This window comes from Ovis aries, chromosome 15, assembly GCF_016772045.2.
Source record: "Ovis aries strain OAR_USU_Benz2616 breed Rambouillet chromosome 15, ARS-UI_Ramb_v3.0, whole genome shotgun sequence".
NCBI lineage: Eukaryota > Metazoa > Chordata > Mammalia > Artiodactyla > Bovidae > Ovis > Ovis aries.
The window spans coordinates 75,557,285-75,584,472 of record NC_056068.1 but is presented as its reverse complement, the minus strand read 5'-3'; the positions used below and the strand labels follow the sequence as shown (position 1 = coordinate 75,584,472).

The window sequence follows — 27,188 nt, the reverse complement described above, 5'->3', positions numbered from 1 at the left end:
AGATGTACCAAAGTGGGAGATAAACACCCCAGCTTTTGGCCTGAGGATGGTTGTGGGCATCGACGGGCCTTCCCAGCAACCCAAAGTACCCCCGTTTCCCCACACAGTTCAATCTTAAGCGATAGTCATGTCCCAGGTTACCTAACACTGGCTAGACACAGCTGAGTGGTCACTTGAGTTGGAATGACCTGCCCGAAACTGGAGACGGAAAAGAATAAGACCTACCAGGCTGAGCCAGGGGGTTGGCTGACTCAAAACTATTATTAGAAGCTGTTTTTCAGGTTTTGGATGGTGCGGGCTTGCTTTCCACAGATTGTCACCGTCTCTCGCTGTCTTCCCTCTCCTTGGACCATCTCAGAATAATGCTCTGCCAAGAAGTTATCCAGGCTGGGTGGGTGGATGAATTAGTCAGTGGCCAAGCAGAAGACACAAGGCTGCTTGTGGCGCCGTGATCGAGTGATGGGGAGCCAGAGGACATGCCACGTTGCAATCCTGGCTCTGACTGTGTGGTCTCGGCTGGGACTACCCCGGTCTGAATCAGTTTCTCATCTGTGAAATGGGGGCACGACACCCAGCTTGCAGGCCAGAAGGAGGAGGGAACAAGAATGTGAGCTCTCGTCTCTCCTGCCTCCCCCTTCTCAGAGCAGTCTCCAGTCTGGCTTCCAGCTGCCCTCACTCAGCTCACTGGCAGCTTCTGCAAATTTCCACCTTCTCAACAGGCACAGCCATCCTTCCTCCTTGCCGAGATGCTCTTCCATCAGTTTCCATGACTCACACGCGCCAGGTTTTCCAGTTTCATCAGACCCTGCCTTAGTCCCTCCTGCGGGGCTTCCTCTCTCCCCACAGGCAGTGCCATTCCTGCTAACTGGCAATCTCCCTCCTCAACCCAGCCCAGCCCAGCCCAGATCACAGCTGTCCTGCTCCCACCCCAGGGCCACCTGACCTGCTAAGTCAAAAAGTCGGAGCCAGAGCTTTCGCTCCCTCTGAATTCGGTCGCTTCTACCTTCCAGAGAACACGTCACCCCAAGCCCTGGCCACCAGCCCTCGCCTCCTTCCCCACCCCGCCTGGGCCACGCTGGCCCTTGCTCTTGCTTGAACTCGCTGGGCCCTGGCAGCCCTGCTCCCTCCGCCTGGAGCCTGGCTGTCTGCAGACACTGACCTGGCTCCTTCCTCTCCACAGCCCGATCTGTCTCCTTACTGGAGGCCTTCCCTGACCACCTTCTGTGGAGTCTCGTGCCCCGTTCCAGCCCCTCCTTGCATTACTCTTCGCTGCAAGGACCATGATCTAGTATGTGTTCCCTGGCTCTTTACACAGAGACGGTTGTTGCTGCTACCCCTCATGCCCAGCACACAGGAAGCGCTGTTTGCTGGGTCAGTGACTGCATTTCCACTGCCGCCAACTTTCCCCGCCACCTCACTGACTTCCCACACCTGCCTCTTGCCTGCTCATCCTCTCCAGGGGTCTCTTTAAATACCAATCTCCCATCCCCCTGCTCACCACCCTTCAAAGAGCCCCTCAATGTCCTGAGAATAAACTCCACACTCCCGAAGCAAGGCCCATGTGACCTGGCCCTGCCTCCTTGCCCCTTGGTCCCTGTTCCAGCCATGCTGATCCCAGGGGCTGACGCCCCAGACCCTCACCGGGGCATCTTCACACACAGGTCCCCACACCCCTACCGTCCCCCGCACTGACTCATCCACCACGTGGCAGCTGAAATGCAGGGCAGCAGAGCGTGGAGGGTAAGAGCCCGACTCCCGCGCCAGACTCCGTGGGTTTGAATCTCAGCTCTGTCACTCTGGGCAGGACGCTGAAAGCTCTTCATTCCTGTTCTTTTACCTCACTGGCCTGCTATGAGGCTTATGTAAGTAAACTCACAGAACAGACTGGCCCACAAAAAAGGATGTTTATTATCATCTCCTGTGGGCGCCCTCCCTGAGGCCAAGCTGACCCACCCCATTCAACAGGCTCACAGCACAGGGAAGCACTGGTCCCTGACCTCTTCTCCAGTGCTCTTCGCTCCTGCAGACCTGGGCTTGCAAAGCGCACCGCCTCTGCCTCGTCCACAGCCGTGTCCCCAGCAACTCAGGCAGGCCAGGCCCCCTGTGTCGGCCCAAAACACACGTTCGTTCTCTGCTCTTTCCCTCCACAGGGCTGCCTTTGGCCAGACGCACAGAAGGTGCAGAAGGTGAGTCTGGTGAGCTCAGCAGAGAACAGAAGCCACCCTCACAGCCCTTAGGTGGGGAGAAAAGCGGCCAAAATAACCTTCAGTCTGACCCAGAGACTTGTGAGCGGTGAGCTGAGTCTCTCTGGCCTTTTAACCCCGAGTCATCCTGTTTAGGACCAAAGAGAAGTACACGTCCCTCAGGGAGCTGGGTAGGAGAGACAGAACCTGGTACTAAGTGCCCGCGCAGGGCCACCTCCACGGTGATCAAACAGGCACCTCGAGGAGTTCCCAGGGAGGCAGGCAGAACAAGCTCCCCTGTAGGCTGACAGGAAAATTTCATAGACGACCCGTAAGTGGTTTACCTTACTAAGGGTCTTGGGGAACAATGCGGTTGTCTGGAAACGGGAAGGGAAGTCCCTGACCTGCTTCTCACAGACTGGCCTCTATCGGGAGCCCGGAGAGGAAGCTCACCCTGCTCAGACACCCAAGCCTCTCTCAGAACTCTGTGGGGTAAGGCGAGGCTGTCAGCTGCCTGTCTCCACCTCCACCACCTCCGCCCAGGCGCTGATGGCCAGGTCCTTGTGGATGAGCACCAGGCCAGGGGGAGGGCCTGGCTCCCCAGGCGCCACAAAGCACTTCTCCTGGCCCTGGGAAATGGTGACCTCGAAGATGTCCCCGGCCGGGGCGCTGTCCCCTTCGCTGCCTGCGTCCTGCAGGAGCACCACTGTGGGCTCAGGAGCAGCGGGCGGCACGCAGGGTGGGCTGGCAGGAGCCCGGGCCTGGTGGCTGAGCTGGTGCCGCCTGAGGCTCTGCAGGAGCGCGTAGCCCATGCCGCAGGTGGGGCAGCGGTGGGGCTTGTCGGCCAGGTGGGATTTGAGGTGGCGCCGCAGCTTGGTGGCCAGTGTGTATGCCCGGCCGCACTGCGGGCAGGGGAAGGGCCTCTCCCCCGAGTGCAGGCGCTCGTGGGCGCGCAGCGTGTGCGGGTCCCGGAGTGCCTTCCCGCACACGGGGCACAGGTGGGCCTCGCCCGTGTGGGAGATGAGGTGGCGCCGCAGCTCGGGCCGCTGCGGGAAGGCGTCGGCACAGTGCGGGCAGCGGTACGGGCGCTCCCCCGTGTGCAGCCGCAGGTGCCCGCGCAGGCTGCCCCGCTGGCGGAAGGCGCGGCCGCAGTGTGGGCACGGGAAGGGCTTCTCCCCCGTGTGCAGCCGCATGTGGTTCCGCAGTGAGCCCTGGCTGGCCAGGGGCCGCCCGCACACGGGGCAGGGGCACGGGGCAGGGGCCGCCGCCACCTGGTGCGTCTTGCGGTGCAGCCGCAGGGAGGGCCGGCGGGCAAAGGCCTTGCCACACTGCTCACAGCTGAAGGGCCGCGCGCCGGAATGGACCACCTGGTGCTCTCTGAGGTCTCGCCGGGTGCCGTAGGCCTTGTCGCACTGCGGGCAGGGGAAGGGCCGCACCCCGCGGTGGCCCAGCATGTGGGCTTTGAAGCTCTCCTCTGAGCTGTAGCTCTTGCCGCACTCGGTGCAAAGGAAGGGCTTGTGGCCCGTGTGCACGAACGCATGCTTCTTCAGGTGGCAGAGCTGCAGGAAGGCCTTGCCACACTCCCCACAGCGGTACCGTCGGCCCTGTTTCGGGGAGCCTCCCGCCGGGCCAGGGGGGCTCCGCAGGCGTGCGGGGAAGCCAGGGCGCTGCGGCTCTCCAGTCACCTGGGCCCCGGGCTCTGAGGTCTTTGCTCTGGGGCTCCGCAACTTCTTGACCAGGTGAGCACACAGCTGGGGGGCCCTGTCAGAAGAGGAGGAACTGGCCTCACCCCTCGCAGGGCCCTGCTGGGGAGTGGAACTGCTCTGAGGCTCAGGTGGCATCTGGGTCTGCAGCAGGTCCTCCTCGTCCATGCTGCCATCTGCAGGCAGCGGGCCGAGTGGCTGGCTCTCCTCAGGAACCAGGGCCTGGGTCTGGGGTGTAAGATCAGGGCTCACCACACTCTCTGCCTGGATGCTGGGGGGTGACTGGTGACCAGGATCTGCAAGGCAAGAGTAGGGCACTGGGCTTAGTAGAGACGGTAGCATGTGGTCATGGTGGTCTCACCAGGAAGTTCTAAGAACACGTCTTCTCCTCTTCCTCCACCCCTGAACCATGGAGAGAGCCATGACACCGATCTCTTCCCTGGAGCATGAGCCACGTGCTGTTTCTGGCCAATCTCAGGGGCCTTCTGGGGAGGCTCTCCTGAGAACCGTGGTGTTCTAGACATCTGAGTGCTCCCTAGAGAAGGCCATCCCAGAGTGCCCTTGGGCTCCCTCTGGGTACAGGCAGGCATTTCTGATGAGCTAAGACCACCACTTCCTCACTTTAGTTCATCTGAAAATAAAGGAACCCACATCTCCAGCCCAGACAGAAAAAAAAAGAGAATTGGGAACTTTACACACAGCTTGCTGTCTTCATCCAGGTAATCTTACTATTCTGGGAAACTTAACTCAGGAAGATAAAACATGCAAGCATCTATACAGCTGACCCTTGAACAACATAGCTCTGAACTGCACGGCCCACTTATACGTGGATTTGTTTCAACAGAAATTTCAACCACAGCACTACACAATCATGGGTGGATGACTCTGTAGATGCAGAATCACAGATATGGAACCTTGGATATGGAGATCTAGCTGTAAGTTATATTCAGATTTTTGACTGCCCAGAGAGAGCCAATGTCCCTAACTCTTGTGCTGTTCAAGAGTCAACTATACTGTTCATTCCATGGAAAAGACTCATGACTCATCAAAAAGAGCATCCAGTGAGTTTACATTCCCAAGCTCCTTAAACCTCTCACCTGAAAATTCTAGTCTTGCTGCGTCCATGATCCTAAGCCACTGTCATTATGTCATGATCCTTACCCCAAGCCTGATCATACCCCACCCCGATCCCATACTGAAAAATCCACCTTATACCAGACTTTCACATTTCAATGAATATCCAGGCTTTGCCCTTTCCCCTCAGAAAAGCTACTGTTCTCCCCTGCCGTCTTACACCGTGAGCTCTGCTTTATCTTATCAACACAGGTAATTCAGGTGATAACGTGGGAAGCCACTGTTTATCTGGCACATACCTGGGTAAGCTTCCGCTGTATCCTCCCCGGGGGAGGCCGCTTCCTGTCCCACGGCAGACTCTACTTCTGCCGCTGCGGATGCCGCTTCCTCTGGCCTGGGCTGAGTGGGGCTCGGGCCCTCGGAGAGAAGCTGGGGCCACAGCCGCAGCTCAAAGCCTGGCAGCACGAGCCGGGACACCTGCAGGTGCAGCCTCTCGCCGATCCGCACTGGGGCCACGTTCCCCTCGCCCTCCAGCCTGCCCCGCTGCACCAAACTGCAAAGCAGAGCACAGGCTAGCCCAGGAGCTCCCTTTCCTGCGGCCCTCCCTGGAAGCCCCAGCTCCTTGGCAGTCTGAATCCTACAGGACCCCGTGCCTCTAGGAACACTCACTGCAAAAGATCTCTGGGTGGGACTTACAGACCACTTCCAGCTCCACCCCCTGCCACTACAACAGGCCCCAGAGGAGCATCCTGTAACTTACCTAGTCCAGCCTGCACTCTGCTCACAAGCACACACGTCTCCCCATGAGCCTAGTGACACGTCTCCCCATGAGCCTAGTGACTCGTCCTGAAATAAACCAATATAAGTCCTTCTCCCATGTGCTGGAGGGGGCCAGGGTGAAACAAACAACAACAAACCCTGATGAAAGCTTTCCTGAGACAGATCTAAGATGACGTCCCTGGAAGGTTAACAGTCGCTGGTCTGCCTCTCCGGGACTACGCTGTTTGAGATTTCATTCAATAAAGGCCAAAACCAAAAAACTGTCCCTCACCTTCTCCCAAGGTGTGGCTGCTGCTGAAGTCGCTTCAGTCGTGTCCGACTCTGTGCAACCCCATAGACGGCAGCCCACCAGGCTCCCCCATCCCTGGGATTCTCCAGGCAAGAACACTGGAGTGGGTTGCCATTTCCTTCTCCAATGCATGAAAGTGAAAAGTGAAGTCACTCAGTCATGTGGAGGATTACGAAACTGAACAGCAGAAGCAGTTAAGACTTCCATATGAGTTCAATGAGGCATGGCAGAGAACTAGTTATATGACAAAGCTGGGATTTAACTCCATGGCTTTGTAATTCCAAAAACCTTTGCTCTTGACTTTTGGGACTACCAACACTCCTCTAATCCACCGTTTCTTTTCTTTTTTACATTTTGGCCGTGCCACAGTGGCATGTGGGGACCTTGGTTCCCAGAGGATAAGGGATGAAACCCCTGCCCCCTTTGGTGGAAGCAGAGTCTTAACCACTGGACCGTCAGTCGCCTCTACTAACCTACCTTTTGACAACTTTTTGCACCTCCTTAGTTACCGCAAGAGAGGGGAAACAACAATCCCTGAGAGACCGGGCACAAACCATCTCCTATCTCTTGAAATACTCTGCACCTTCTAACAATCTGGAATCGTCTAATTTTCAACCACGATGAGGAGACGCCTATCCCTCAATACCTCCTTCCGCTTTGGTTCCACTCCATTTGCCTTCTGCTCGGAGACAGACTCCTCTTCCAGCGGCCCCCAGAGCAGTCCCGGAGGCAAGGGCTCGCCGACACACCAGACCCCCAAGCGCTGTTCCGCGGTGAGTGAGGGGCCAAGGGCCAAGCCCCGGGGGAGGCTCTTCAGAGCGAGGATGGCTCGGGTCGGTCCGGGCGGGACGTCTTTGAGTCCCGGGGCACAGCCTTCGCTGGGAGGGCTCCATCCCGAGTCCGGGCCCAGGCGTGGATCGGGGGCTGCGGGGAGAGAGGAAGCGACCCAAGAGGTGGTGGGGGTGCCGAAAGGTGGGGTGAGGAAGGAAACGCGAGGTCCAGCTAGGCTTCAGGAACCTGAGAGATCTCTAAGGGTTCCAAGAGGGCCCTCCGCTTCGAGGGCTCGTAAGAAGGCCCCAGCGATTCGGAGGGCACCGGAGGGGGACGCCAGGCTCGGGAGGAAACCGGTCAGGGAAGAAAGAGTTGACCAGAGAACGTCCGGTGTTGCCAGAGCAGAGCGGAGAGTCGGAGACACCCGCAGGTCACTCACCTAACTGCAGTCTCCCCCTCCCCAAAAGCAGCTCCTCGGTCGCCTCCATCCCGGGTCAGAAAGCCTCCTTCCGCCGGAAGTGAGCTTCGCCGTCTCAGCTTCCCCCTGAGGAACAGTCACGGACATCCAAATTTCCTTTCGGGAAAGAATCCAAACAGTCAGACCTCACGGGTGCACAGGACCGGGGGATTGGGAGTACTTGGTGAGGCCAATCTCTGTCCTAGAACAATACGAGCTTAGAATTCCGGAGGTCCCCCCGCGGATCTGAGTATCCGGTAAAGAGGAACTAATGTTCTTGGCGCTTCCCCGGAGGGACCACCCGGACAGTGACACTGTTCCTCCTCCTGGTGGGCACGTACGCAGGCACGTACGGAAGGGGCGGAGCTTCCTCGAAGGCCTCGTTGGGACCCGGCGGCAGGTCGGAAGTAGGTTGGAGGTGTGGCGGAAGTGGCTGGGGAGTGAAGGGACTGGGAGGGGGCGGTTCCCTGTGAGACAGAAGAGCCGGATGTTTGCAGATCTTTGACAGGCGTGGCAGGGAGAGCGGTGCCCCTCCACGGTGAGCTGCGGGGTGCTGGGTCTCCCTGGGGGGTGACGGGGGCAGGAAAGGGACCGGTCAGATGTTCTGAAGGAAGGGGGTTCGGATGGGGAGGATCGGAGCAGAACCGCGGAAGGGTGCGAGGATGGAGTGGGGCCTGGGAACCTGGCCTTCCCACTGCGCGGGCTCTGCTCCACTCGCTTCTGAAGTGAGAGGACTTTACTTCCTCGTTCCTGGGCGCCTCGCTGGCTGTCATCGAGCAAGCCCGTGGGAAGGGCAAGTCTCCCTGGTCCCAGCTGGGCAAGCACGAAGACCAAGAGGTTTGGGGGAAGAAGTATTCCACCTTTGCCGTTTCTCGGGTTGCATTTTCCTCTTCGTGACATGGGATAATTACACCCAAGCCGGGTTTGGTAAACCATGAGTTTCTGTGCAGATGTGATTGTAGTTGGAAGTTTTGCCGCTGTGTTCTGAGATTTGCATTTTCACAATTCTGGAGTCCTACCTAGGAGGGCGATCCCAACGCCAGAGAATACGATTTCATGTTGTTTATTCCAGTTATCCACGGAGGAGATTAGGGAAGACGCTTTACTTTGCCCTTTTTGTAGAACTTTGAGAATCGCTTGAATAACCGTCCCTTAGAGAAGTACTGAAGGAATTGACCTGCACAAAGGGACCACCTTAAGGTAGACATGGGTTAGAATCTTGACTTTGCTGTATGACCCTAAGCAATTGCCTTATTATTATTATTTTTTTTTTCTGGTGCTAGGTTTCTCAAACTGTAATGGGTTTTACATACCTCTCTTGTTTTACATACCTCACTGGTGCTGTTGTGAAAAAGTAATTTGTATCCAGCTCACAGGAAATGGCAACCCACTGCAGTACTCTTGTCTGGAGAATCCCATGGACAGAGGAGCTTGGTGGGCTACAGTCCAGGGGGTCACAAAGAGTCAGACACAACTGAGCGACTTCATTTTCACTTTCATGGGTGGTTGGTTCCCTTTTTCTCTTAGGATACAAATTGACTTGTTCTGTTACTCAAAAAAATAACTGAGCATCTACTCTGTGCCAAATGTAATTTTGAGTAGGTCAGGCAGGATTTCTTAAACAGAAATTCTCAGAGGGCCTGTGAATCCCTTAAATTTCATGCAAGATTTCACGCACGTGCTGATTTTGCTGAGGGAAAAAGCCACTAATTTCTCTAGAATTTCAGAGAGTTCCAGGACTTCTGCCTAAAGTGAGTCTTGAAGATTTTTGTAAAGGTCGACATTTTACCAACTGAGAAGGGAAAATTTACTCTGAGAGTAAAGGCTTCCCAGGTCGCTCAGTGGTAAAGAATCCATCTGCAATGCAGGAGATATGGATTCCATCTTGGGGTTGGGAAGATCCTCTGGAGAAGGAAATGGCAACCCATTCCAGTATTCTTGCCTGGGGAATCCCCATGGACAGAGGAGCCTGGTGGGGTCACAAAAGAGTCGGACATGACTGAGTGACTAAATAACAACAAAAAGAGTGTTTTGCAGAGTGGTGCAGGACTTGTAAGTGACAGGAGTCTTAGGCAGCCAGGATGCTTCTTTTCCACTATTTTATGTTCCAGTTTCCCTGTACTAGCCTCCCTTCCGCTCCCACTGAATGGGAGCTGAGCTTCTGGGCTCACTTGGGCAAAAGCTGTTAGTTGGAAAGTGATGAGAGAGGCCAGACTGGCTGGGAGGTGGAAACAAGAATGATTAGTTATGCTGGCAAAGGAGGTTATGGGGCAGGGGAGAGGTCAGTTTGGAAGAACTGGCAAAATGCAAGAGTTACTGGAAGAGGTGGGGTTAAACTCATCTCCCTTTGAGAAAGTGTCCCTCTCCCTCCCTCATGCATACTTCAACTCCCAGCTGTTTCTTCTAATCCTGTTGTCTACTTTAGCATAAGTATTTTAGACCGCTGGACAGTTATATTTCTGGGAGGAACCTTTGCTTCTGTAGATGAGGAAATTAGGCCTAGATAGGAAGAAGACTTGCTCAGCATTTTGCGACCCACGCAGCTCTATGGCCCAGGTCTCGGTGTATCTCTTCCCACGCCTTTTTCACAGCATCAAATACCCACCGTGAGCAGGAAGACTTCTCTGGAACAGCTGGGGGCAGGGCTGAAGGAACTCTTGGTCTCTGGGCAATAACCCAGCAGAAGGGATGGAGAGAAGGCTCAGGTCTGGAGAGGGTTCCTGTGAGCTGCATTATGTCCCTGTTACCTGGTGAGAGGGGCCCCTGCTGGGGGAGCCTTCACAGCCTCCTGGCTGAATGTTGGGGCGATGCTTATTCCTGAATTAGGTGTTGGAGGGTCGAAATGGAATGGGGAGCTGGGGTGAGGGGTACAGAGGCACTCAGTGCGAGAAATGCCTTCCCAAACAAGAAAGGACATCTTTCTTGTGTTTGTGGAAAGGGACTTGTGCTCTGGTGATAAGCAGTGAATAAGGGTAGCAGGTAAGGCCAGAGGACAGGAAGAGGAAGAAAAAGAAGTTGTGGTGTGCTTTTTGGGTGGGGCAGGGGAGTTGTTTGGCGGCTCAGTTTTGGCTCCAGACCTTCAAAGAGCTTTTACCACTGAAGCAGTGTGGTTGCTCTGGTAACAGGGTAGTTGTTGCTAGGTTGTTGCTACATAAGGAAGTAGGGAGCCGCCAGTTTGCCATCCAGAATCTTTGCTAAGACGTGCACAGGAGGTTGTCACATCGCTCAGAGGTGTCCAGGGTCTGGATCTGGGCCCACAGTTCTCGCCTCTTCTCCCCTACCCGCGTCTGGGTCTTGTCTGCACTCCTTATCTGCCCTGCTGAGTCTCTGACCATATATGTCATTTTTCGGGGCTCCAGGAATGCAGTGGACTTAGAGCAGCCTCTCCTGCGGGGTTGGCCGAATGGGTTGAATTAAAACTCCCCTCCCTCGCACATCTGGTAAACTGGTGAAGGCAGAAGGGGTGAACTTCTTGTCAGGGCCGAGGGCAGAAGGTGCCGCCTCCAAGCTGCATGCAGCTGCGTCCCTAAGGCCAGACCCCAGACCCGAGCAGACCCAACGTCAGAGCTGGCTCTTCTCCTTGCCTGCCTGTGGCAGCTGCTGTGCTAATTTCCACCTGCCGGATCTCTGCACTCTGGGTATTGTGGGCTTCCTCCTTCCCCACCTGTACCCTCTGATCCTTAAGGTGGTCTGAAACCGGCATCAGGAGGTCCCCACAGAGTAGAGTGGGCTTGGGAGCCTCCAGGAACCTGCAGATTGTCCGCGGTGACTGGCAGGCAGATTGCATTTCCTGCTGCTCGATCCTGTTCTGGGGCAAACCCAGCTGGGCCCCTTGGCTGTGGGCTTTTTCCTTCAGCCTTATTGCCTCTGGCCACCTCCTGCTCCCAGGACCACAGCTGACCTGTTTCAGGCAGGGGTCTGGAGCAACCCTGTGCTCCTTAGAGTCTTGCGCAATCTTCCCCGTAACTGCTGGGGTCTGGGAGGCGTCCGTGCTCTATGACCCTGGAGGAGAAGGGCACGGGCCTCGACCCTCCGCAGCTGGGATGGCATGGCTGACCCAGCAGGGCAATGGGCAGTGCAGGGTGTGGCACAGCCCTTCCACAGCCAGCTGGAGGGGCCTGACGTCAGGCACTGAGCTGTGCCCTCTGTTGCCTCAGCTGCCTTTCCTGACAGCGTGCCAGAAAACCATGGAGCCAGGAAAGCCAGGAGCTCCACGGTGCCCTTGGCACGGGGAAGAGATGTTGAGGAACAGGGACAGAACAGGGGAGCAAAGAGTGGGGGCCGGAGGGCTTGCCGTAGAAGTCATGGGTGAGGAGAGTGTCTCCCTGAGCAGCCAGCTCCCTTCTGTGTCTCAGGGTTCTCTGTGGGTTCTGCCGTGTGGAGCTGTGGGGTGCAGGCTTGGCCATGGACCCGCTCTCAGAGCTGCAGGACGACCTGACCTTGGATGACCCCAGCCAGGCTCTGAACCAGCTGAAGCTAGCTTCCATCGATGAGAAGAACTGGCCCTCAGATGAAATGCCCGACTTTCCCAAGTCAGGTGGGCGTGGCCTGATGTCAGCAGCCTTGGGTGCCTTAGAAGGGGAGACCCCCTGCACTTCCTGTGGAAGGAAGACCCTGGGAGGACGAGGTGGGGACAAACAGATCAGCCCCCATCAGAGCAGACCAGATCAGATGAGGGTGGGGCTGGGGCACAGGCCTTAGGGGAAGGGCCGGAGAGCACGACTCTCAGAGGGGGACGTTAGCGCAGCCCCCGGATCGTCCCCTGACTTTGCTGTGTTCCTCAGATGACTCCAAGAGCAGCTCCCCAGAGCCTGTCACACACCTGAAGTGGGATGACCCTTACTATGACATCGCCCGGCACCAGATCGTGGAGGTGGCAGGTGAGCACCCCCTGCCCCCCAGCCTTGCACCTTGTCCCCCACAGTCTGCACTCCTGGCTTAAGGAAGCCAGCCCCTCCTGCCTGAGGGCAAGGGGCTGCAGGGGAGGGGCAGGCTTGACCCCTGACCGGGGGGCTCTTCCGGTTCCATGTACCATTTTTTTTTTTTCTTTTCGAGTTCACTTTATTTTTGCTTTTTATTTTTTAATCAGAGGATGATTGCTTTACAATGTTGCGCTGGTTTCTGCAATACAGCCACAGAAGTCGGCCATCAGTGCATGCGTATACACACACACCCCCCTTGAACCTCCCTCCGCCTCCCACCCCCATCTCACCTCCTCGGCCGTCACAGGGTGCTGAGCCTAGCTCCCTGCACGTCACATTCTTTCAACAAGCAGACTCACTTGTGAGGGCTGCTGGGTCTGGTCACCCGCAACCACCTCCCGACCTGTGACCTGGTCTCCGTTGGCGGATGGCGTGTGGGAGGCGTGCTGAGAGGCCTGGGTGGGATTCCCAGGTCTGCCTCTGAGTGCGTTTCCTCCTCACAGGGTTGCTCAGAGGATGACGGCGGTGAACATATGTCTGGCCCAGCCGGAACTTAGTTGGTCTTGAACACTAGCGCCCTGCCCTTTGCCTCAGGTCAACTTTTCTACCCCAGGAGTTCCTAGGAATCCCAGGGAGGTGCCAGTCCCTCTGGAGAAACCCCACTCTAAGTCTGGAATGCAGAGCCTCCTTTCGGGAGTTAGGAGCCATGTGACTCCTGGAGCATCGGGTTCCCCACATATGTCCTACCTGCTAAGAATGGGTGTGGGGGCCCCCTCGAGTCTTGGCCTCAGTGCGTGCCCACCCTGCTGTTCATAGCACGGGGCCCAGAAGACCCCTGCAGCAGGGAGGAAGCAGAGACATTGATGCCCTGGTTTCTGCCCTTAAGGTCCTCCTGCTGAAAGAGGAAATTGAAACTGTAGGATCCTTTGTCTTTCCCTCAGCTGTAAGCAGGGTGGCAGCATGGCCCTGCTCTGAGGTCTTGGGGTGGACTAGGGGAGCCAGATGGCTTGTGGCCCCCGGAGCCCTGTGCCATGCTGGCCGAGGGGTACCTGGAGGCATCAGGCCACAGGGAGGGAGCAGGGAGCCCCATCTCTCCTGAATGCTGGGCTCAGGGAGGGGTGGGGAAGTTGAGAAGGTTGTCCCTAACGTTTCAAGGTGTTTCCTTGGCATCGATGTCCCTGACGCCTACCCTGGTCTGGTTTAGAGAACTTGGCGGTGGCCTCTCTCAGCCCTACTTCAGCAAGGCCGAGAGTTCTTTAGTGATCTGGTCCTGCCCTGAGCACAGGAGGGTCCCTTGAAGGTTTAGAACTTTCCCTGCTCCTGGAGATGGACCTGGTTGGGAGTGTCTGATGTGAGGGAGTCTGTCTCCTGACCTCCTCCTGTCATGCATGCCCAAGTCGCTGGCACAGCAGGTAGGCTGCCCCCAGCCCCCGCAGGTGCAACCCTTGCGAGCCGGGCGGCAACTTATTTCTGTCTCTCCAGGGTGTGATGAGCCTGAGGGGGCCCAGCCAGGTAGGTGTGTTGCTGGCTATCCATGCTTGGCCTTCTCTGGGCTGTGGATCAAGAAGGGCTCTTGGTGGAAGCCAGGTGGGGCCAGCTTAATTGCAGCCCCACTCCCTGGAGCTGGGAGCTGGTGGCACCGGGGCTAGGGAGGGGGATGGAGATCGCAGAGGATTATAGGTTTGACAGCGTGGGGGCTGTGCGGGGACACGTGCAGAGCCCCAAGGGCACGGCGTCCCAGAGGAGGATCCAGTGTCCCATTTACAAGGTGCTGGGGCAGCTGAGTGGTGGAACCACAGCTGGAGGGAGGGGGCCTTGTCCACGGTGGGTCGTGGGGCTGCTTGCAAGCCATGGCCTGCTTAGTGCTGGCTCAGGGCCCCTCTTGGGGGGCATCCCCCGTGCGTGTGCCTCTCTGACTGCTGAGAGGTGTTCGGATTGGCACTGCCCGAGCAGGAGTTGTTTGATGAAGACTATGGCAACGTCTGGGGAGTCCAGTTTCCTGGCCTTGGAGCCCCTCCTGCAAGGAAAAGTGGGTTATGTTCCCCAACTCCGCTGCAGTCCTCTGTTGTCCTTGCTGGCATGCTCCACAGTCAAATCTGACTGGTCCACGTGGGTTTTGCAGCGACATGCTGGTAAATGTTTAATAGTTGGCCCTCCAGAAAGGAAAAAGTAAGCAAATACTGTTACTGTAATATTTATATTTGTAGCATTTTCAGTTTTTACCTGCCAGTAGCAGATTTCAAGCCACCAACAGTGATGTCAGCTGGCTTGCAGTATCGCCAGCAATTTAACCTTTGCGCAAACATGCCCCAGCTCCCACCTCCCACCTCCTTGGCCGCCTGCTCTCAGGCTGTGGGAGGGTGCTGGTCTGGCCCGCCCAGAATGCCTGCTGGAGGAGGCACGCTGTGGCTGACTGACCCCCAGGTACCCCTGGGGAGCTCCTGATCGGTGTCTGGGGAAGGCAGAGGTTTCTTTCTCAGGCAGCTGGTCTTTCCCTGGTGCTGCTCCATAAGCGCCGGGCCTGCCCTCTGAGCCCTCTCCCTCAGTGCTCTGGGGACTCAGCCCCTTCTTTCCCTTCAGTCTCCAGGGTAGAAGTCTGTTCTCTTCTGAGATGAAGAGGGGACTCCCAGGCCTTTTTTATGCATGTGTCTTGGAGGAGCAGTTACCCTGCCTACTGGCAGAAGCCCGAGCCACCCAGGACTTGGGCAGCTGGGGCTCCACTCCAAGGAGGAGAGGGCAGGTGCTGGCCCCGGGGCTTACCCATGTCTTGTTCCTTGCTGCTCTGAGATTCTTGCCATCTGGTCTCTCCCTGACTGCCCCCTACCCCTAACTCTGTCCCTCATCCCCATCCTGACTTCACTTGCATTTGTAAAACATTTACTCTGGAACAAGCCCAGTAGTCAGCATTGAGGATTCATTGAGGAAAAATGTACACTCTTTCTTTCATGGATCGTACAGTCCTGTGAAGTGGTTCTTGAAGTGGTCAGGCGGCCTCCTTGGGGATATGAAAGGTATGGCCCTCTTTTGCAGAAAACACATGCACGGACTGGTAATATCTTTTCTCTAACATCATGGCGTTGGTGGATGCCCATTGGTGGAACCCCAGTTGAGGATCCAGTGTCCCATTTACAAGGTGCTGGGGCAGCTGAGTGGTGGGACCACAGGCCTCTGGACTCTCACCTCAGCTGCTTGCTTAACCAGTTACCAGCTCTTTAAATCCCAGGGCCCTGTGAGCTCAGACCTCCCGCCCTGCCAGAGTCCTCAAGTCTGCCAGCCAGTGTGTGTGTGAGTCACTCAGTCGTGTCCAACTCTGTGCAGCCCCATGGACTACCGCCCACCAGGCTTCACTGTCCGTGGAATTCTCCAGGCAAGAATACTGGAGTGGGTAGCCATTCCCTTCTCCAGGGGATCTTCCTGGTCCCGGGATCGAACCTGGGTCTGCTGCACTGCAGGCAGATTCTTCACCACCTGAGCCACCAGCCAGTGAGGGTCACCTTACTGTTGGAAGGCAGCGATGACAGTCTTTCAGAATCCTCGATGCTCCTCCCAGCATTCCCCCTGCACCCTGGGTGTTTCCTCTGTTCAGAGAAGAGTAGAGAGTTGATGCATTCCCCTTCCCCCCAAAACCTCCTTCCCCCCTCTCCTCCAGCCACAGGGTCATAGCAGGAGGCCGAGGGGTCATCAAGCTCCCGACTGTACACAAGTCTAACCTTCGTCCTTGCCCCCCGCCAGCCTGCTCTTCTGTCGGAGTCGGTGGGAGGTGACTCAGAGCAGGCAGCAGAGCCACCCCCCGCTGGCCGCTAAGGAACCCAGCGCCTCAGATCTGGGCCAGGCTGTGAAGGAGAACAGGTGACACCTGCCTCTTCAAAATAGACCTGCTGCTGGACGGAGCTGCACCGTCTCCTCCTCAGGAACGCTTGCAGAAGGATCTCGGCTTGTGAAGTCTGGAGAAAGTCTGCCCTGTGCTTTGGAAACGGCCTCGAGCAGTCTCATAACCCAGATAGCACCGTGAGCAAACTCAGAAATAGAGCCGTGCTAGGCTGACCTGTGCCAGGCGACTGGCGCTTCCTGAATACCCACCACGTTGCTGGGCTCTGGACCAGCACTGGACATTCAAAGACGGACAAGGCGGCACCTGTCTGTGAGCTGCTCATTGCTTCCGGAAGAGACAGACACGAAGATAGTTATACAGGGGAGTCAAATCGTCATGACAAAGATCGGTGACAGTTCACGCAGGAAATTGCCCCTGGCCTGCCCTGGGGAAGGAGGAGAGACACGAGACACAGGCTTCTGCTTGGGACAAGTCTTAAGGGTTCAGAGGAGTTAGCAAAGAGGAGCAGAATTGCCTGGAGGAAGTCCTGTCTGTCTGGCATGAGAAGCAGTCGCTGAAGCCGCCTGCTGTGTGCTGGCCTGAAAGTGTGTGGAGTGTGAGCCTGCCACGGCGGGGAGATGGGGCCAAGCCTGGAGAGTCCTGTGAGCCTTTCTGAGGGGCTTTTACACAGCTCAGGATGGGGTTCAGGAGGAAAGGGGAGTCAAGGCAGGAGAGACAGGCGCAGGTAGATGCTTCTAATTCTCTACGGCTGGAAGTTGGGGCAGTTTAGAAAGAAGAATGGAACCAGTCTCTGGGCCTGATGGGAAACCTGACCCAGGAAATTCTGGGAGGGCCCCGGCTAGCACCTTTCAGGGCCAACAGAGGATTGGCAGTGTTCTGGGTGGAGATGGGATTGTTGGAGGGGTTGATCCAGAGGCTGGACATGATAGACTCCTAGAAGCCTGGGAGGTGCGGGCTCAGGCCAGAGCACCAGCAGGGACTGAGGCCATGCTGCCCACATTCCAGAAGCCTGCCTCAGCCTTGAGCAGAAGGGCAGAGCCTTGGCAAAGCACTGAGTCCTGGGTTAAGTCACTGACCAGAAGGATCATGAAGACCATGGTTCATTAAACATGGAGAAGAACACTCGGTAGTAAAGTGTCAAGGAATCCCTTAGTCCTCAGAGGCGAGAGGCAGACAGGCCATGTGGGCTGTGTAAATGTTTTTTTAATTTGCCTCTGAAGGAGGGGCATTAGGTGAGTGTGGTCTGGTGACTCTGGAGAGTGTGAGCCTAAAGATGAAGGGAAAGGCCCTGGGACATGGGGCACGGGGGACCGAGCCTTATCCCCACCCGGCTTTGCTTGGGGTCCTTGGTCCACACTGACCCTGGAAGAGCATCTCATCTTGGGAGGCTGTCTCGTGTCTCAGAAGCTCCCCGGCTTCATGAGAAGGCCAGATGGTCAGACCATGAAACAGTGACTCGCTTTGGACAGACATCCCTCAGAGATTTACGCCGTGAGCGCTTTTCCAAAGCATCATAAACTCCTCTGAACTCCATGTTCTTTAGAATGTCCTTAAGGAGAAAGAAATGATTTGTAGAAATGTCCAGAGATCAATCAACTGTGGCCAATAGTTCTGACAGTAAAAATCAGAAAGTGCTGTTAGTAGTCAAGAGCAAGACATGACTATTAAGTCATCAGACTGATTTCCTCGGTGGCCCCAGACTTTCTGAGAAGGTGGCTCCAAGAAGTTTTTCACATACATGCTCCTCAGAGTGGGTGCTTCTGGGATAAGTGTGGAATTATAAGATGTATGGCAGTTGCTTTGGCAGCTGTGACTTTTTTGGGGGTTTTCTTTAGTTATGGTGAAATTTACATACTGTAAAATTAGCGGTCTTAAAGTGTTTAATTTGGTGGCGGTTAGTACTTGCTGTTGTGCAACCACTGCCTCTGTCTAGCTCCATTATTTCATCCACAGTGTCACCCATGCCACCCCCCATAACCATAAGCCTCAGTCCCTATTCTCCCTTCCTCCCAGCACCTGTAACCACTGATTTGCTTTCCTTTGCTACAAATTTACCTACACAGCTCATATAAGTGGGACCAAACAGCGTGTTTCCATTCAGGTTCTTTCACTTAGCACCCTGGTGTCAAGGTTCACTCACAATGTGGCATGCATCAGTGCTCCCTGCCTTTTTATTGCCAAGCAGCAGTCCACTGCACAGACACACCACATCTTCTTTATCCACCCATCATCCTCTGACGGACATTTGGGTGGTTTTCCACCAGGCATGACTTTTCACAAAGTCATATTGTATTTTTTATACCCCGGGTCAGCAGTCCTGAGAGCACCCTGTCCCTCTTTCTTCAGCGATACGCCCTCGAGTGCAGGCAGCTGCACAGAGGTCTGTCCACCTGGCCCCCGAGCTAAACGGCACGGGTCTCCAGGCCTGGCCCCTTTCAAATCCTCGCCCGACAGCTCGTGGCTGATCGTGCACCTACCGTCTTCCGTCTCTCTCCACACCTAGGAGATGACAAGTACGGGCGGAAGATCATTGTGTTCAGCGCCTGCCGAATGCCCCCGAGCCACCAGCTGGACCACAGCAAGCTCCTGGGGTGAGTGCCCACGGGGGGTGGGGGGCAGTGGTGGGCGTGTGCCCAGATTCCTCCTGCGGTGGGAAGCCATTTTCCTTCCTGCCCCTCCTGCCCTGGGAGTACCGAGGCACCGCCTCCCTCAAGGCCTCCCCTCCTCTGCTGAGAAAAGGGGTCTCATTTTGTTTGTCTGCCTTTGGCTGTGCCGGGTCTTCGCAGCGGCGCCAGCCTTTCTCTGTTGCAGTGGCTTCTGCTGTGGCGGAGCCCGGGTGCTAGGGTGCTCGGGCCTCAGTAGCTGCAGCGCGTGGGCTCGGCAGTTGCGGCTCCTGGCTCCGGAGCACGGGCTTAGTAGTTGTGGCTCACGGGCGTAGCTGCTCTCTGGCATCTGGGCTCTTCCCGGACCAGGTGTTGAACCTGCATTGGTAGATGCATTCTTTACCGCTGAGCCATCGGGGAAGCCCTGTTTCTTTGTTTGTTTTTTTTTTTTTTTAAATAATTTTATTGAAGTTTGACTGTGCTGGGTCTTCGTTGCCGTGCGGGCTTTTCTCTAGTCGCGGTGAGCGCGGGCTTCTCATTGCCGTGGCTTCTCTTACTGCGGACCACAGGCTCCAGTGCGCACAGCTTTCGCTAGCTGCAGCTCCTCAGCGAGCCATTTTACATCTGGGGGGTGGGCTGGGAACCAGACCCGATTTCTAGTCCTGGAAGCCACCTGTGTGACCTTGGCAAGTGGCCTTCGTCTCTTCCAGCTTCTTTTCACTTTTCTTAGGGGCTGATACAGTCCTTGTTCCTTGTAGGAGTGAGATACTGCTCGGGAAAATACTTTGAAAAGTCAAATACTGTCCAAACCTGAGGCCTGATTAAGATGATGATCAGTCTGAGGCGGTTACAGTTGTTCACAATTTACATGAATAATTACCATTAATTGTATTTTATGCCACATCTGGTGAAATGACTTCCGTACCTATGTGGATTCTGATAGCCAAATGGATGAAATAGCTCTGGTTGGTCTGGAAATCTCCGGAGGCAAGTTCAAAGGCTGATTGAAAGCGGAAGTTTGACAGGCTCTGTTCTGATAAGTGTGGGTCCTTGGGCCCCCACCAGGCCTGCGCTGGGCCCATAGCGCCTGCAGAGGCAAGGCCATAGCTGCCTTCCTCCTGAGGCTCCTCCTCCGTGTGTGCACAGATTCCCATCTTGCGCTCCTTTCCCAACCACTTCAAAGCACTCCCCGCGGTTGAGAATGTCTGCCCTGCCCTTACCGGCCCTTTGGGGGTCCTGAACGGTTGTGTATGTGGAGGTGCTGGTGTGGGGTCAGGGGCAGTCTGGGGCTGCTGCAGCAGAAAGGCGCGGGGGTGGGGCGGGGGTGGCGGAGTGCAATCTCTGCAGTCCTGTGAGCCAGGGCCGGGCCGCGTCTGCAGTCCTGTGTGACTGCTTTCCCTCGGGTCTCCAGAGCCCTCCTCCTGGGGCTCCTCAGCGGGGCAGGCAGGCAGAGCCTTGCCTGGGCCTGTCCTGCGGCCCAGCCAGGAACAGGCCAGGGACCCCCGCCTGAGGGGGGCTGAGTCACATGCCCTCCTCTCTGGTTTTATCTCAGCATCTGGCAAGGCATGGGACAGACTCCTGGCCGAATGATGGTCCGAGTGGGAGGAAGTCAGTAGAGGGAAGGTGGGAAAGCACCCAATTTTCAGGAGCAAGCTTGCTGAGTAAGGCTGCCCCCTACTCGGGGGCTTCAGGAAGCCCTCTGTCCCCTGTCCTGTCTTACCCCCTCCACCCAGCCTGGCAAGGAGACACTTTCATCTCACATCAGTCCTGTCATCTTGTTTCCAGTCTGATTATCTCAGGCTTGGCTTTTCTGGGGGGTTGAAACAGAAAGTGCCTGAAGCTTGGATGCAGAAGACCAACGAAACTGCAGCCCTGCCATTAACTAGCTGCGTGCTTGGGTCAGGTCTCTCCTGAGCCCTATAAAAATAAGAATTGTGCTCACTTCACGGGATGGTGTGGGCTTTAGGTAAGAAAATGTACATGAAATGCTATTGTATTCATCTGTATCACAGATTTCAAGAATTTAGAAAAATGTAGATAGTGATTAAGAAGTATGGAAGAAGTATAGAGAGCGATAAAATGTCCCATAAACCCACCACCTGGAGAGAAAAACCACTGGTAATATTTTAGTGTATTCACGTCCTATTTTTTTTTCCTGTAACATATATTGGACTCTGTAGTCAGTTTTATATATTATATGATGTTTTTATCTTCTGAGCATTAGACATTCCTCAAGGACATCCTTTTAAAGAATTGTTATCGAGATATATGCATTCAGGAAAGCAAGCACATTATGTATACTACTTGATGAATTTTCAAAAATTAAATATACCCATGTCATCCACACCCACAAACCTCCCTTAGCTCTTCCAGTCACTGCCCCAAAGTGTAGCCACAGTTCTTACATCTAGCTTCACAGATTGGTTCTGTTTGCAGAAACATCCTGTGGGGTATTCTATTTATAGATGTCCTGTGATTTATTTAACCAATTCCCTATTCTTGGACACTGAGTTTGCTGCTCATTTTTCCCCCCATTATAAAACAGGCTATAATGAACAGCCTTTTATTAAAATATTTCTGTCCATCTCTGATTAGTTCCTTGGGATAAATTCCTGGACACATTTTTACCAGGTCAAACAGTATGAACATTTTATAGCTTCTGATAAACATCACTTCATTGCCCTCCCAAATGTCATAACATTTATCAAAGGATGAGTGTATTTTCACTGCAACCTTTGCTGTTTTATTTATCTTTGTAAATAAATCAGTCGTGCGGCATGCGGGCTCTTAGTTCCCCCACCAGGGATTGAGGCCGTGTCCCTTGCAGTGGAAGCTCTGAGTCTTGACCACTGGACCACCAGGGAAGCCCTAACTTTTGCCGTTTTACAGTTGCAAAATGCCCTCTTTTTATGTGACAGCTTTTTTTGCAAAGTGCTCAGTGTGTATAAGGGGTAAATTATTGTGCAGTGATGATCAGAATTAAGATAATCAATCCGGCATCAGACACCTCACGCGCCCACCAGTGCTGTCCCAGCCGGGCACCCGTGGACCAGTGTTCAGGTTATCCTCTCTGGGTTAGGTCAGATTGTGTCTGGGCACTCAGTCCCATCCTTGGGCACTTTCCCCAGCTCCTTTCCTCCTTCCCCGTGTCTCCTTGGAAGCCCTTAGCATTCCTGCGCGCCCAGCCTCCCCATCTGGAGCAGCATTCCTCCTGGGACCTGGGAGCTGTAGGCCAGGTGGGACGAGGGTTTTCCCCAGGGCTCCTCTCCCTCTCTGGAATTCATATTCATTCACTTCCTACTTCCCCACCTCAGATGAGCCCAGCATGTGTGTTTGTATTAGATGGTAGGTATTGTGCTGTGAGGATTGGGAACTTGAACTGTGGGTCCTTGGTCCACAAGCTGTCCAGAAAAAACAAAACCCTGGAGCAGGAGAGGAGGCCCCCTGTCCACTCCGATCCCCTTTCACAGTGCTCCGCAGCCAGCCCTGCGGGTGTGAAAGGCAGACCTGTCCCGTGATCAACGCGGCCACACTCGGAGTCGGTTCACCTCCAGGCTCTCCCACAAGCTTGACCTCTCTGAGCCTCACTGCCCTCACTTGTAAGAGGGGAATAGTGTCAGCCTCCATTATGATGAGGAAGGCGTGAGATAGTGTATGCAAAGTGCTTGGTAGACACTGAAAGCTTAATCCTGATGAATGGTGACCGCCACCATCATCGACTCACAGCAATCCTGTGAGGGGAAAGGCTATTCCCATTTTGACTGGAGGTATGTAAGGTGGCTCCAGTGAGTCCTGGTCTCCTGACTTCTAGTCAGTGCTCAGGAGAACTGTTGTTGTTACTGTTATTCCTCGCCCAGCCCAGCTGTTCCTTGTCCACAACACTGTGACCAGTTGTGCAGCCAGAATAGACTGTCGAGCTGCGGGGCTGGGCAGAGGGGGCAGCTTCTTGGGGCGCGGGGTCTGTCTTACCCGGGCCTCCCCTGCGGACACAGCAGGCCTGAGTGGGGCTGTGTCTTGCAGGTACCTGAAGCATACCCTGGACCAGTACGTGGAGAGCGACTACACGCTGCTCTACCTACACCACGGCCTCACCAGCGACAACAAGCCCTCCTTCAGCTGGCTCCGGGATGCCTACCGGGAGTTTGACCGCAAGTGGGTGGGGGCCTTGGGGGAAGCTCCAGGGCCCCAGGGGGCCAGCACCGCCACCCTATGCTGGGCTGCCCTCTGCTTGGGCAGGAGTGTGTACACATTCCATGCCCTGGGGGAGGCGGGTGCCCCCCTACCTGGGTAGACGGCACACTAAGACTCCCAACTTGGAACGGCCTGGGCTCAAATCCGTTTCTCTGCTGACTCCCGCCGTGACCTTTTGTGCTCCTTAAGCTCTCTGAGCCTGTTTTCTTATGTGTAAAATAGGGCCGCAGTGGCACTCCACCTGGCAGGCCTACTGCGAGTCATCGAGTCAGGAAACATACATCAAGGCCCAGCTCTGCCTGTCCCCTGAGCGCCTGTTCTGTCTCTGCAGGTACAAGAAGAACATCAAGGCCCTGTACATCGTGCACCCCACCATGTTCATCAAGACCCTGCTCATCCTGTTTAAGCCCATCATTAGGTGTGTGGGTCCAGGGCGGGCACCAGTCTCTCATGCCCCACTGTGAGCTGTGAAGCAGGTCCCCAGGAAGCCACCCATTCTGGGGACAGACTGGTCAGGCCTCTGCCTGACCCGGGTGGGCCGCTGAGAGCGCGCAGAGGCCTGCTGGAGCCGGCCCGCCCTGGACCCACACGCGCTCTCTTCCCACCAACAGCTTCAAGTTCGGGCAGAAGATCTTCTACGTGAATTACCTGAGTGAGCTGAGTGAGCATGTGAAGCTGGAACAACTGGGGATCCCCCGCCAAGTGCTCAAGTGAGGCCGGGGCGGGGGCTGTGTGTGCCTGGCAGGCACTCTACATGCAGGTCATGCCTGTGGGGGGAGGGTGTGCTGGCCAAGGGGAGAAGCAGCCTTGAGACCCCCAGGATTCACCGAGGATGCAGATGTAGAGAAAGAGGCAGTACATGGGGTCAGAGTGAGCGAGTTCAGGTCCCACATCTGCCGCTGAGAAGCTATGTCGCTGAATCTTTTCATTTTTTTTTTTTAAGTAGCGTGTAATCGCTTTACAATGTTGTGTTCGTTTCTGTCGTACAGCCACGTGAATACGCGCTATGTACACAGCACAGCTCCCTCACCCTGGAGCCTCCCTCCCTGGTGGACAGAGGGGGGGGGGGCGAGGTGAGAGAGTAGCCCTGAGATACAGACACACCGTGTGTAAAACAGAGCCAGTGGGCAGCTGCCGTCTGACACGGGGAGCTCAGCTCCCGGCTCGGTGATGAGTCTCTTTGAAGTCTTCACTTACTCCTGGGCAAAGCTGGGTTGGTGGGAGGACTGAATGAGGTCATCCATGTAAGGCAGCCCAGTGTCTGACACACAAGAGTTGCCATAGTGACCGCAGAGCCAGGCCGGGGGCCCGACCCTCCCCACTGCTCCCGCAGGTATGACGACTTCCTCAAGTCTACACAGAAGAGCCCTGCGACCGCCCCCAAGCCCATGCCACCACGGCCCCCTCTGCCCAACCAGCAGTTCGGGGTCTCCTTACAGCAGTGAGTACGCGAAAGGTGGGGTGGGGCCGGCATCCGGGGGCCGGGAGGGCGGCAGGGCCCTCACAGCCTCGTGCCCGCAGGCTTCGGGAGAAGAATCCAGAGCAGCAGCCCATTCCGCTTGTGCTGCGGGAGACCGTTGCCTACCTGCGGGCCCACGGTGAGTGCCCGGCACGCCCTCGGCCCGGGAGCTTCGGGGCAGGGCTGGGCGGGGTCCCACATGCACCAGTACCCGCCCTGACCCGGATGGGAAGCCCAAGGCACGTGGAAGGGGTTGGGGGAGTCCACACGGCGCCCCAGAGCTCTGAGACTCACCAGGCCCGGCCGTTTGCCAGGTCTCACCACTGAGGGGATTTTCCGGAGGTCGGCCAACACCCAGGTTGTCCGGGAAGTTCAGCACAAGTACAACATGGGTGAGTGGCCCCCAGGGATGTGCTGAACCCCAAGGGCCGGTGCAGATCGTGTGTGCGTGTGAGGTTTCTGTGGCATTTGATATGATTACACGGGTCTCACTCCTGCCTGCTTGTCCCAGACCCACTTCCTCCTAGATGAGGTTTCTGGAGGGAGGCGAGGAATGGGCCATGGTGGGTGTTCAGGGGCCGCACTCAGCGGCCGGCCGGCCCTGTGCCCTTGTCTCGTGGGAGGCGGGGCTTGTGGCCAAGAGGGCGGCCAGGATTGGCTGCTGGGCTCCGGGCCCCGCCCAGCGCCTTTCCGTGCCCCGCCCTCGCGTCTCCAGGGCTGTCTGTGGACTTCGAGCAGTACAACGAGGTGCACCTGGCGGCAGTCATCCTCAAGACATTCCTCCGCGAGCTCCCCGAGCCCCTGCTCACCTTTGACCTCTACTCGCACGTGGTGGGCTTCCTCAGTGAGTGGCCCCCTCTCCCCTCCCCAGCGTCCGCAGGGTGGGGTCGCAGCTGGCCTCAGAGTGCGCCTGTCCGCCCAGGAAAAGTCTGGTTGGGGGTCTCCCTCGAGCCTCCTGATAGGGCTTCCCGAACCAGTCCGGCCATGGGCGCGTGTGACCCAGGCGCCTGTTCCTCACAGACATCGACGAGAGTCAGAGGGTGAAGGCCACGCTGCAGGCCCTGCAGACGCTGCCCGAGGAGAACTACCTGGTGCTGCGTTTCCTCACCGCCTTCCTGGTGCAGGTAGGGCTGGGGGCCGGCCTCTCAGCTCGCCTGGAGTGGGGTTGGGGGGCGCTGCTCCTGGACTTGGGTGTCGGCGCGGGAGGCAGGGTCTGTGGTTTCCGGCTGCAGCGCCCCCTCCAACCCCGCCGTTCCTCCTGCAGATCTCGGTCCTCTCTGACCAGAACAAGATGACCAACACTAACCTGGCCGTCGTCTTTGGCCCTAACCTCCTGTGGGCCAAGGATGCCGCCATCACCCTCAAGGCTATTAATCCCATCAACACATTCACTAAGTTCCTCCTGGATCACCAAGGGGAGCTCTTTCCTAGCCCCGACGGCAAGGGGCTCTGAGTGCCCGCCCCGCCCACCCCCTGCTCCGGCAGCCCCCACTCTGGACTCTCCCTCCTGGCTTCCGCCTACGGGTGCCAGGGGGTCCTGCCCAGAAAAGGGGCTCTGAGTCCCCTCGGAGAGGGAGGCTGGAGCCCGCCCCCAGACAGCTCCTCCTCCCGTTCTGGCTGGCCCACCTGGCCGGCCCGGAGGCCTCACTGTAACCACAAGACCTTCTCTCTTCGCCTTATACTTCTCACTGCCTCCTTGGGTCCCTGGCTCCTGCGAGGCTCTGCGGAGCCAGCCGCGGCTCTTCGGCCGGGAGGCCTGGCCCCAGCAGCCGCTCCCCTGCTTCCTCCTGCCTCTCTCTCTGGCAACTGGAGACGCCAGAATCACTGCCGGCTGGGCTGGTAGCCGGGGCTGGTCCTCCCTCTTCTGCCTGCTGGGGAGCGAACGGCTAAGCTGGCTGGACTGGCCCTGCTGAGGCTCTTCCCTGTCTGGGTGCAGGCCTGGTGGCAGGCACCCTGTTCCGTCATCTCCCCCTGACGGCTCAGCCTTTGGCGCTTCCGCAGCAGATGGGTGGCAGGCCGGAGGCCCACAGTGGCCTTCTCTTCTGCACATCCTGGGTCCGCCTTTCCCAGATGGTACTGCCCCCAGGGCATCCTCCCCGCCCCCCGGTTCTCCTGCCAGGCCCGGGAGCTTGGGGGACGGGGCTGCGTCCCTGCCTCCGTTCAGAGAGATGCCCCACTCTCAGCGCCGACAGCCCCCTAGGGTCCGGTGAGACCAGTGACCAGCAGCCCCCGCCCACCCCCCGCCTTGCCTCTCCCCACTCTGCCAGATCCTTGGCCTCGTCTGTTGTGGAGTCACGGGGGACCCTGCTGGCTGACTCAGGGCCTCAGATGGGTGGTGGCTCCTCCAGTTGCGGACTCCTGGAGGGGCCGGGTAGAGACTTGGCTGTTTAGATTGGCCCCTGCCAGGTAAGTTCTAGCAGCCTCCCCCTGGACCTGGTGATGGCGGAGGCCCCTCTTCCCAACTGTCCCTTCCTGGTGAACCTCCTTCCTGAGGCCTCGGCCAGAGCCCACACCGTGGAGGCCTCACTGACCAGCCCTGCCCCATCTGTGAGCTGGGCGTGGCCTGGGCCCTGGCCTCACTGGGCTCTGTTCCCAGGACACTGGCGTGTCAGGACCCCCCAGGATGGATGTGGCTGTTGCCAGCTACTCTGTCTCCAGGCCAGGCCCAGGCTTCTGCTGTCTGCCTTCCTTTGTGTATCAGGTGTTGCTCACCATCCCATGTACTGGGGAGCCTCGTGGATCTGTTTGGTCTCTCTCCTGTCCCCAGCCCCCACCCCGCCCTCACCACTAGTCTTTACCCTGGGGGCGCGGGGGACCTGTACTGTGAATCGAGTGTTCACATTCATACTCAATGACTTCCTTGGCACCAATCATGTATTTTACCTTTGCACTTTTTATATTTCAGTAAAAATCGAGATGGAAAA

General features: G+C 56.7%; 2 protein-coding genes across 11 annotated transcripts; one reads left to right on the top strand and one right to left on the bottom strand.

Annotated features, from left to right (window-relative positions):
• Positions 1-1,885: 1,885 nt before the first annotated feature.
• ZNF408 (zinc finger protein 408) lies at positions 1,886-7,314 on the bottom strand. Of its 3 annotated transcripts, XM_015101148.4 has the most exons (5): positions 7,240-7,314; positions 6,676-6,953; positions 5,721-5,806; positions 5,260-5,513; positions 1,886-4,182 (listed from the first exon to the last, which is right to left on the bottom strand). In XM_015101148.4, exons 1-5 carry the CDS (start codon positions 7,286-7,288, stop codon positions 2,690-2,692), a joined length of 2,160 nt encoding a protein of 719 aa, XP_014956634.2. In that variant the 5' UTR covers positions 7,289-7,314; the 3' UTR covers positions 1,886-2,689. The 3 variants fall into 3 exon arrangements, with proteins under 3 accessions (XP_014956634.2, XP_060256051.1, XP_042089394.1); XM_060400068.1 differs by lacking the exons at positions 6,676-6,953; positions 7,240-7,314 and adding an exon at positions 6,012-6,636; XM_042233460.2 differs by lacking the exons at positions 5,721-5,806; positions 7,240-7,314 and having other exon boundaries at positions 6,676-6,784.
• ARHGAP1 (Rho GTPase activating protein 1) lies at positions 6,693-27,188 on the top strand. Of its 8 annotated transcripts, none has more exons than XM_042233465.2 (14): positions 6,693-6,802; positions 11,613-11,794; positions 12,042-12,137; positions 13,662-13,691; positions 18,515-18,602; positions 22,635-22,766; positions 23,137-23,223; positions 23,417-23,515; positions 24,139-24,246; positions 24,327-24,403; positions 24,579-24,656; positions 24,980-25,108; positions 25,285-25,388; positions 25,529-27,188. In XM_042233465.2, the coding sequence occupies exons 2-14, from the start codon at positions 11,662-11,664 to the stop codon at positions 25,715-25,717; spliced, it is 1,350 nt and encodes a 449-aa protein (XP_042089399.1). In that variant the 5' UTR covers positions 6,693-6,802; positions 11,613-11,661; the 3' UTR covers positions 25,718-27,188. The 8 variants fall into 8 exon arrangements, with proteins under 8 accessions (XP_042089399.1, XP_042089400.1, XP_042089397.1 ...); XM_042233466.1 differs by lacking the exon at positions 6,693-6,802 and adding an exon at positions 7,620-7,664; XM_042233463.2 differs by lacking the exon at positions 6,693-6,802 and adding an exon at positions 7,727-7,795.

Bases quoted from the DNA above. Each gene is read 5' to 3' on its own strand.
- ARHGAP1 (XM_042233465.2), top strand. From the start codon at position 11,662: ATGGACCCGCTCTCAGAGCTGCAGGACGACCTGACCTTGGATGACCCC. The intron at 11,795-12,041 runs GTGGGCGTGGCC...TGTGTTCCTCAG, and splicing joins GCCCGACTTTCCCAAGTCAG to ATGACTCCAAGAGCAGCTCC. The intron at 25,389-25,528 runs GTAGGGCTGGGG...TTCCTCCTGCAG, and splicing joins TCACCGCCTTCCTGGTGCAG to ATCTCGGTCCTCTCTGACCA.
- ZNF408 (XM_015101148.4), bottom strand. From the start codon at position 7,288: ATGGAGGCGACCGAGGAGCTGCTTTTGGGGAGGGGGAGACTGCAGTTA. The intron at 6,954-7,239 runs GTGAGTGACCTG...CTCTCCCCGCAG, and splicing joins GAGGGGGAGACTGCAGTTAG to CCCCCGATCCACGCCTGGGC. The intron at 4,183-5,259 runs GTATGTGCCAGA...CTTGCCTTGCAG, and splicing joins TACAGCGGAAGCTTACCCAG to ATCCTGGTCACCAGTCACCC.